The sequence below is a fragment of the Pagrus pagrus genome, assembly GCF_965226575.1.
Source record: "Pagrus pagrus genome assembly, chromosome: 9".
Classification (NCBI taxonomy): domain Eukaryota; kingdom Metazoa; phylum Chordata; class Actinopteri; order Spariformes; family Sparidae; genus Pagrus; species Pagrus pagrus.
Genome location: NC_140193.1, coordinates 19,029,408 through 19,040,099, shown reverse-complemented (window position 1 = coordinate 19,040,099; position 10,692 = coordinate 19,029,408). Strand labels below are relative to the sequence as shown.

Below are 10,692 nucleotides of genomic sequence, written 5' to 3'. Positions count from 1 at the left end.
TCAACTCGCTACTGTTTACCAGCTCTCACCCACAATGCACTCGGGCTGACAGGAAGCGTTTGACTTCAGTTGGCGCGCCGCTACGAGTGTCACAACAGTCGAAGTGAAGCGTTGAATACGGATACATTTCTCTTTTACAAGTTAGTTTAGCAACCAGTCGTCCAGTTGCACACCTTGGTGTGACTTCTGTCAAGAAAGTGACTGCTGTCAACTTTGCAGTAACGTAAAGCTGTCGAAAAGGAGAGCTCTGAGCTGGTAGGCGCCTGAAGTGTCTCATAATGGAGAGTTTGCTCTCTGGTGATTCGTATCAAACTCCCCACTGCCTTTCCATCGCTGGAAAGTTACTCTTCTTTGACTCTAAACGAGCTTCTGTCACAAATGACAGCGAAAGAAGTGAGTTAGTGTTCAGCAGCCTTTCATTTGACCGGGAAGTCAACGCGTTCCTGAAGGCAGCAGCTGCAGCAGACGGAGCGGCTGTCATCAGCGGGAGGAGATCATCACATGTGGATATCTTAAAATGCAAATGCGCCATAAATGTCCAGCAGAGAGTCACCACACCGTGTGTGTTAGTGACGAAGAAGAGTAAGAAAGGAGAGAGCTTCCAGTATAGTCTCCTCACACTGAGCAGCTCAAACCGACTGCAAGCCTGCATTGAGTTTAAACTCCCTTATCAAATTAAGGAGGATGTGTATATCCTCAAGGGTCCCACAGTGTTGTGGAGCCATGCTGGTGATGTCTTCTATACATCTCTGCAGGCAGGAGAGGTGAGACAGATCCCCATACAGCTGTCCCACTGTGTTGCTGGAGAACTGCCCCTCCACACACAACAGGTGTTTGTTCTTGGACTGCAAAGCTGTCCAAAACAGTGCTCGGATATCAAACCCACAAGCCAAACCCTGGGTTATTTTGTTGAGAATGGAGATGTGTTTGATGGCGCTATGATTTTGCCTCATCCCTACATTTGCATCACAAGGTGCATGTTGGTGCTCTCAGCTGAAAAGGTGGATGGAGATGGGGTGCTGAAATCCACTCTGGTTGCAGCAACTTCTCATCAGCAACTTGTTTACTTTGAGAACGGCACGGTGAAAGACATCTGCCAGCTCCCCTTTGAACAACCTGAGGATGTTCAGGTGGTCAACACAGGAAGAAATGGCTGCCTGTTCGCCGTATCCTTTCACCAAGGGCACGTATGCACTGTATGGAAGGAAACATTTCAGGTATGTAAAAAATCTGTCTTCCTGTAGCTATAATTTCAGTCACTACAAGCTTTTTAAGCCCAATTTTGTTAAACCCTCTTCAGATAGCCACCCAGTGGTCCGATGTCAGCTCGGTCCATGTGGATGACTTCTTGGGATGTGGATCAGACCAGATGCTGCTGGTTTTTAAGGACCAAGGCGAAACAGGACAGCCATTGGAAAGATTCCTCCTCACTGACCTCTGTGGCATCTCATATGCTGTAAGGCATAATTATCACTCACATAATAGAGCTAATAATGCTCCAATAGAGTCTCATGAAACTGCTGCAACAGTAGAGAGCGTCTTTTTCAGTTTCACAAGAAAACAATACAATTGCAATTTGAAATACACATTGCACAATGGTTAAGAGAAGCGGCAAAAAGGTTACGAGTTTTAACACAACAAATCTTAACAGAGCTGTGAAATATGAAAGCAGCATTATGTAGAAATTGGCATTTTTTGGAATTTGGCACCCCCCACAGTTTCTGAGTGTAACACCACTGTCGTAAATGCAAATCCCAAGTCTGTAACAGTTTGTCAGATGTAAAATAGGTGCTAACTCCAAACAAAACCCATTACATCATAACAATGTTATGTGTTGAATCATGTATGTAACGCTGTGATCCTGCCCTCTCACTGAAGTTACACAGTGCAGAAACAAGTGATTGGGGGGCGGAGTGGCTGAGACAGAGACACCATTCCCCCTATTACAAGACACTGTACCATCAACATGATTTTGATGATATTATTTTAAGGTAAAAATGTTACATAATGTTGCTTTTAAATTTGGTTTTGCAATCTGCCAAAAAACACAGAGAAGAAGATGGAGGGGAATGAGTGCAGCACACTATTGTCCGCTCATTAAATCAAGCTGCTGCACCTGGGTAGAGGGTCACACAGTGTAAACAAGAGAGCCAAACATGGCAACGTTTGGCTTTGTTTTTGTTTTTTGTTTTTTTTACAGTTTTAGTAATGAATAATCTGCAAGGACTCTGAGAAGAGGGGAAAAAACGGAGATTGTTACACAACAAATCCTCTTAGACCCCTTGGAATATTAAATCATGCGCCTTTGCTCACTACATTTTAGCCTCTCTTACCCTCAGGTGTGCATAAACACTAATAAAAAAGTGAAAATATCAGTTATTTTATCCGTGTTGGCCTTGAGAAGGAAGTAATTATTAGAATCGGCTGAAAAAAATGTATATCATGCATCCCTATTTGTGACAGAGTCAGAGTGACTAAAAGAAAATACATGTTTTTAGCGCTGCCAGGACAGTGAAGCACCAAAAACATCTCCACCAGAGAACTACCTCCTCACTCTTCAAGCGTTAGAGTCCAGATTGCAGGTGAGCATTTATAAACTACAGCAGCACTCATATGTTATTTGTCTTTCTTTTTTGTTTTCTTTTTATATGTAGATGATGTATGTATGCAAATGTTCATGTCATGTTATAATTTTACAAAATTTTAATTATGATTCCAAGAAAAAATGAACAAATTGAGCTATTAATATTTTTGTTTTACATGTCTGAAGAGTTGTGTCTGATGTAATGTGTAACAATGGCACACTGTGTTGCACATTATGTTACATCAATTTGGCTGTTTTATGTTGCTAGTAGTCCATGTAGTGACACTGTGTGTTCAATTTCCAATATATGCTGTCAGTCAAATATAATCTGTCATTTAGAGTGGATTGAGCGTGCTGCAGGAGCTTCAGAGAGAAGTAAGAGTGAAAGAAAGAGTCCTGCAGCAGTCGGTCCAAGCCCTCACTGATGTGGTCTCAGAGAAAGAATCTACTCTCACACAGCCGGAGCAGGTACTGTTCACGGAAGAAGATGTACAACAGCCTGATACATTATTAAGATGTTTTTTTAGAGGGCTGGGAACTGAATTTAAAGATTTTCCACTTTTCTTTCCATAAAACAGGAAGCTATATTGTTAGACCCACCCTCCTCCCCCTCAGTTCTTTGGTTTTGCTCCAGCACAGTCACTCATGTTGATAAGTTGTCATATTTAAAATGGCAGCTCGACTGTGGCAGAGGCGGTCAGCGTTCCTAATGCTGCCACTGGCATTGAGGAAGCAAGAGCAAAATACAGGCAATGAAAACAAATGCCACAAATGTTTCCTTGTACTTTGTCGCTCATTGTGTCATTTAATTTTTACATTGATGTGTGTGTGTGTGTATATATTTGTATGATATTTTTATTTTGTTCATCATTTTTGCTTTGTCCACTAGCCTTAACTTAAAAGCCTTAACTTAACTTCAACTAACTGCAGGCTTTACTGATACAACAAACATCCATAGCATATGGGACATGTGGCCCAAGACTATGTTTTTTGAAAAGCAAATTTCAAATCCCTGCAGCAACTCTTTCTTTTTAAATAGTCCAGTACATGTGTCCCTACCATATGTGTAATGAGCCGGTGGTCAAACTGAAATGTCTGACATGATTTGCTATTGCTGTCAATGCTGTCACAAATTTGTCATTACTGATTATAGTCTTTGCACTTTGTCCAGGAAGGCCTCACTGCTCTGTGGGACAGCGATGATGAGTCAAAGGAGGAGGCCTCAGATGACAAGACACAAGACATGCCAGCAGTATCTTCAAAACCTCAAGTTGACAAGCTGTGGCGTCGCATCGCCAAGGACCGATTGGTTGTTGGAGTGATACTAACTACTGACAACTCTGTGTAAACATGATTTTGTTTTTTAAATTGAAGTGAATTTTTCTGTATTTTTTATTATTATGTGCTCAAAGGAATCAGGCTTCCCATATAGGGTCCACTGAACCTGACATTTGCTTAACACTTGGTAGGGACTTTTCTTTTAATGCTCGTCCTCTTGATGTCTCGTCAAGCATAACGAGTTCATCTGGTTGAGTGAATCCATGTGTTTATGGTAAGGATACAGGCAAAATGGATATGGCGCTCCTAGTTAATATAGCACTGTCAAGCTGTCAGATCGTGTCACTGCTGCCTGATCAAATCTGCCAAACTAAGACGTTACAGTGCCTCTTATAAGATAGACAGATCATGTCTGTAAGGTAATATTTTGACTCGATTTCAAAGGACTTTATAGGGTTTTTTTCAAAGTTTCATGGTGATAGTTATTTTTAAAGATGTTTTACTCTATTCACCTGTAGTCTCTATTTGAACATTTTTCTGTGACTCTGATTGCCCCAACTTGATCTGAATTTCACCAAGGCAGATGCAGGGTGGCTACGTGGTCACCATGGCAACAGGTTTTTAATAACTGTCCGAGCTCCTTTTGCTGGAACAAGATCAGATTCCTCCATCCACCTGTTCCTGTTTCTTTTTTTTCCTTTTGAGAACATGTGGAGGAAAACTACTTCTGGCATGATCGCCTCGAGAGCTCTATACTGTAGTTCTGATTGGTGCACTCATCCAGCTGATGTAATTTCTCCACCTCTGAGATATCAGTGTTGGTAATCGGTTCACGAGCAGTCACACATTCATGTATTTTTGTATCTGATTACCTACTGTCCATGTGATATCTCATTCTAGGTGATGTGTTATTTTTATTCCAGACCAGTGGCCAGTGTGAGCTTATCCATCCTGACAGAGACGGGCCGGAGCTCAACGCCCGCAGTCATCCAAACCCAGAGCCAAGTGTTCTGGCTCCCTGCACCCTGCTCCTCATCATCATCCTCCTCCTCCTCCTCCTCTGCCTCAACGTTTCAGGAGCCAGCAGCCAAAAGAAGCAAGCAGCACAACGCCGGCAGCCCCAGTGATCTCAACACATGCAGACTGGCTGTGACTGCTGTGACCAGGCTGACACCTCTGTTGAACTCTGGCTGTGTCAAGTGCTGTGTCATGCTCCATTACGTCCAGAGACAAGATGCTTTTGGCCTCGTGAGCAACCCAACACCGGTCATCCTACATTGTGGTCAAGTCGACTTAGACATTCACAGTAATTTCCAAACCCGACTGCTGAAAAACCCTGAACTCAAAACAGGTAACAATCACAAATGCCCACAAAGTGAGACTTAAATTTTTACCCATGGATGTTTATTATCGTCTTCTTTCTGTGCCCAGATGAGGTTAAAGAGGACCTGCTGAGTCTGATGGCGGTGCTGGACCGCAGGGTCTTCCATATAGACTGTCCTGATCACAGCTTAGGTGATATAGACGGTTGGATTCAGAAAAGAGTGGGTTGTAAGAGGATAGAAGTGAGCCCTCAGTATCTACTTTTAGATTCTTCGGGACCATCTGCTCTCATGCTGCTGCACTGGCATCAGATAACCCCTTTCCAGGGGGAACTGTCTGTCCACTCCAGGTAAATCATTTTTATTTACAGATACCGGTCAGATGGATGTTTTACTGACCACAGAGTTTTAGGTGTTGATGGGTTGGATAGTATTCAGCCTTGCCCATTGTCATATTATCGGTTCTTAATGTAAAAGGATGAGTTTTTCATCTTTGAATTCAATTTACCAAAACCAGAGTATGTCTGGGTCCTTAGAAAGTCTATAATCCAATAATCTGATTTTAAGTCCTTAAAATGTCAAAAATATAATTTTGAAAGCTCCTAAAACATGGATAGGTTTAAGAATTTACAAAGTTATCAATGTTACTTTTAAGATTTTGCATTAACCTCAGTCTTGAAAAAAATGTGTTGATCATGCAATAACAAAACTACAAAACAAACATGGAACCAAAAGCCAGTTATAGAAACTGCAGCCACGTCAGAATGTATCGGTGCACTCCCAGCTAGTGTGTCGTAATGTGGTTTGTGGGTTAACTCATCATCGCTGACTTCAGCAAGACAAAGGTCTTGAATTGCATTATTAATAGTTTAAAAAAGGTCTTAAATTTTATATTTAACTTGTTGAGTGTAGAAACCCTAAAAATACACTTTGTGTATCTTTGAAAGACAGTATCTGTGTTTACGTTAAGCCTAGTATTCTGAACATAATCTGTTTAAAGCCCAAATAAAAATGATCCACATAAACAGTCAGAATAAAGGCCCAGATTGAATTCATTTTCTATGGTTGCCGAGGGGTAGTCTAAACCTTTTCATAAACTGATCAAAATAAATTTGTCCAATGTAGACGATATAATCGTTTCTCTACTTACCAAAGATGGCATTTCTAGGGTGTACTTGTCTATTGCAGGGAGTTTGTTTTAAATTAAAATTCTAATAATACTTAACATAGACGACAATACATATCTGTCTTCAGGACAAGAAGCTGATCAGACATGCAACATAAGAGATAAAATATCCGAGGAGGAAGAGGAAGGCATGACAAAACTTAAAGGATAAGTACCGTTTTTTACAACCTGGACCTTATTTCTGGCAAAAGATATGGTCATTTACTCACCCAGATAACTTTGGTGTCATTCGGCGTCGTTCGGACGAAATTAGATCCAGTGTAGCGGCGATATATCCATATAATGAGAGTAACGGGGCATCGACACACAGCCTCTATATAACACATCATCTGCCACGAAACTAGTTCATTTCATCAATATTTTGTTATGAAATGCTAGCGCTATTAGCCTCTGAGTCCGGGCTCGTCTATTGTCAACATCCGGGGTCTGTAGGCTGATCTACTACCTCTGACCTGGAAGATGTCGTCTCTGAGCTGCGCGCGCACCCGCGACAGCGCGCCTTGTTTACCTGTAGCTGCTGCTGCTAGTTTGACCCCGGATGTTGATAACGGACGAGCCCGGACTCAGAGGCTAATAGCGCTAGCATATCGTAACAAAATATTGATGAAATTAACTAGTTTCGTGGCAGATAATGTGTTATATAGAGGCTGTGTGTCGCTGCCCCGTCTCTCCCATTATATGGATATATCGCCGCTACACTGGATCTAATTTCGTCCGAACGACGCCGAATGACACCAAAGTTATCTGGGTGAGTAAATGACCATATCTTTTGCCAGAAATAAGGTCCAGGTTGTAAAAAACGGTACTTATCCTTTAACTTTTGTGCATGTCACACAGCTCTCCCAATTAAATTCCTTGTTGCATTTAAACAACAGACCCTATGAAGAATGAAGCTTTTTTGTCCATGTGAACATAGCTAGTGAATCCATTTTTTCTTTTTAGAATATTTGCAAAAAGGCTTATCCTTTTTCATCCATATTTGCTTACTTCAGGTCCTCTTCCCTGCATACACTGGCACGTCACTGCTTTTGCTTGGACTGGTGTAAAAACCGTTGGCAGGAGTGTGAATTGCACCTCCCACGTGTGCGAGTACCTCGTTAACAAGTCTTGATATGACCTTTTTATATTCTATTGTCTTAATGCCATTTTTCTTGTTGTTTTTTTTTTTTTTTTTTAGAAAGAATCCCCTTTGGTTTGCATTTTATGAGTTGTAATATGCTGCTAATTCGATAGTCTTGTAAAGTGAGAAAAGCACAATAATTTGTCTAATAGAGAGATTTTCTGTTCATTTGCCAGCTTTGATGTTCCTTCTCTGTGTATTGGTTCAAACTTCACTGCCAGGGACTTTCTCAAATTATTCCATTTTATTTAATATAACTAAAAAAGGTAGCTCTGCAAGTAGAAGAGGGCAACACTCAATTTATATTAATGGATTCAAAGTTGACAAGGCTTTGAAGTTGACTAGGATGCATGTCGGTGCAATATTCCACTGAATATCAAAGTGATTAGGATTCTCTGGCATGCAGAGCACTTAAAATAGCAAATTCTGCAAATAAACTCTGCAGGTAGGTGTGTGAAGCAGCTGATGAGTGACAGGAACGGTTAAAGAAGACTTCAAGAATCTTGTTTTAATTCATCGCAACATATATTGGGTAATAACATATAACTTCTTGCTCTGTTGTTCCTTTACAGCCAGTTACAGATGCTACAGTTCCTGGACTCTCTATTGGCTTACCTGCCGGTGTCCTGCTCCATCCAGCCTGTCAAAGGTTCAAGAGGGCAGGGTGCAGATCAAATATTGTCTTTGGCATTAGAGAAAGAGGTGGTGTCACTCAGAGAGTGTGCCTCATTGCTACTCTGTGATGAAGAAGAGGATGAGAAGAGGAAGAGCCTTGGACATGAGGAGACCCCTGAGCCAGCCTCTGTAAAGGGTCTCCAGAGGTGTCGAGAGGTCTGGCAGCGGGACGTCGAGAGGAGTAGGAAGAGGTTGAGCCCCCTGGTGGATGTGGGGAGATACCGTAGGCTGACCCAAAGCATGTCCCAAGTGCGGCTCGATGGGGATTTGGCAGCTCTTTTAGACACTCAGAGGACTTTGCCCAGCTAATTTGCTGCACATGCGGTGGTTGTTGGAAATCTCATCGCTTAATCTGTGTTTCCTGGACAATCATTTTGTATTAAGGGGAAAAAAAATGCTTTAATAGTGTATGGTGTCAAGTGTAATCACCGAGAGGACAGTTCATTATGTATGCACTGCACATTTCACCTGAGAGCTCCTCGTGTTGCTGGCTTGCTTATAACCATGTGTGTCTGCTCCAGCCTCTTGGGGGTTTTATCTGCTTGGTGTCTGTTGCTGTAGAGTGCCTCGGCCTATTTCCATTGGATCACTTCCTGGGTTTCACAGCCTTAATCTGATACTGATGTGATACTGCTCTCTGCTTATTCTTCTGTTCATGTCCCTTCAGACCCTCTGTGTGTTCAGTAAACGCTCTTTAATGTCGTCGTCGTAGTCTGCTGCTGGTGTGTGCTATTCAGTAGGAATCCTCCTCTCTCAGAGTGAGCTGCTTGTGTATGAAGCTGTTTGTGTATGAATAAAGACAACAGATGATGGTAGATGAAAAGGGTTATACATCTGCTCAGTGGCTGGAAGTTGACTGAAAGCTTTTAGTGGCATTTTCCCCCCATGGTTCAGTTATTTTCATGTGAAAGGATATAAATAAAAAGTCCTTGGATGCTGTTTCTCCTGTGATGCTGCACAGGCTGTCAGCACTGTTTGTTAAAAATACTATTCGTCCAAGCAAACATCAAACCCTACTTTAAAGGACCCTGGCTTTGCTGGATACATAGGGTCTGCAGCAGCTTGACCAGTGGTGTTTGAGAAAATTGCTGTTGAGGGTTTTTTTTCCCTCCCAGTGGGGGATAAAAAACGAGGATGTGCATTTTGTTTGTTCCCAGAGCTGCTCCGTGTGTTTGTAGTGCTCAGTCTGAGGAGAGATAAACCCCCCTCCCTCTTTTACACCTTCAATGTCTCTGCTTCATTGCAAGTAACAGCTTCTACTGGACTGACTGCTACAGGACTTCAAAGTTTCCTATTTTCATGAGTCATTCCTGAAGTGTTATTTTTTATTTATTTTTTTTAAGTTTTGGGGCCCAGTTCAATTTTCTCGTTAGATTCAGACAACTTCAGCCTTTAACATTTTTTTCTTTTGCTCCTTTTATCCCTCGTACACAGAAAACAGCCAAACTCCTCCCGACACCTTTTATTCAGCTGCGAGACAATACACACCCCTGTCAATTCTAGCATCGAAGGGGAGAATGTGAAATCTGTACAGTAAATACCACTAGTAAATGGATCACATGTGAAAATGAAAATTCAATTTCATCGGTGTTCCCTTAAAGCCCTGACTGTCACCTAGAGTAAGATATATGGTTTGTCATCCCATTATTTCCTGTTAACTTGTATTAACTGTGAGTGGTGGTAGAAGGCTGCAGGGTGCCCTCACTTTAATGGGGAATGAAAATGTGTTTGATGAAAAACGCTGTGGCAACTCAGACAATGAGAAACCAAAATCTGCACTGCATCTAGCTTCATATGACTCGCAGTCAAATTGACAATTGACAGATAGCTGCATCTTGTGACACTTGGTATGGAAGCCCATTTCTGCCGGGAAAAATTATCTTAGAAAAATAATTAGAAAAATCAAAAGCTAATTTGTGTTCCCTATATCAGTTTAATTAAATGACTTACAGTTTGTATTCAATTTTAAATCTACTGCAAGGAAGTTTTTACTGGTTGTGAAACAGTCTTAATTTGAAACTGATTCCTCTTTATCATTTACAAGCAAACGAGACCATCAGAGAAACGTTTGGCTATTTCTGTATGATTATTATAATTCTTAATTCCCGTCAGAAGTTGGGATTCAGACCTTTTTGGGTTGGATGAGTCCTAAAGTTTTGAGTCTGGTGGTACGATGCAGCCCTAAAACAACGTCTACTTTGATTCGCCATCCTCATCTTTGTCCAAAGGAGCTGCCAGAATAAAAAAACCTGAAAGCTCCTTGCAGAAGCATTAATTAAATTAACACCATACTTGCTGTTAGCCTTTTTTTTTTTCACAACTACATTTTCATTTATTTGTTTTCATTTTCTGGCAGAAATGGACCGCCATTCTTTTGTATTTAATAAGAACAATAAAATATTTAAAGACCCAAGCTTTAATTTATTGACCGTATAAATATTATTTTATTGATGAGTTGAATATCACTAATGTAAACAAAAATTTTAACACTAACATTTAAGTTAAACTGAGTTCCAATGAGGTTCCA

The 10,692-nt window shown here is 41.2% G+C and overlaps 1 protein-coding gene across 1 annotated transcript; it reads left to right on the top strand.

Moving 5' to 3' along the window:
* The first annotated feature begins 71 nt into the window (after positions 1–71).
* On the top strand, positions 72–8,869 carry fancb (FA complementation group B). The gene is made up of 8 exons (XM_084361463.1): positions 72–1,217; positions 1,301–1,456; positions 2,499–2,582; positions 2,924–3,052; positions 3,756–3,928; positions 4,786–5,213; positions 5,294–5,534; positions 8,063–8,869. Exons 1-8 carry the CDS (start codon positions 279–281, stop codon positions 8,472–8,474), a joined length of 2,562 nt encoding a protein of 853 aa, XP_084217589.1. The 5' UTR covers positions 72–278; the 3' UTR covers positions 8,475–8,869.
* Positions 8,870–10,692: the final 1,823 nt, after the last annotated feature.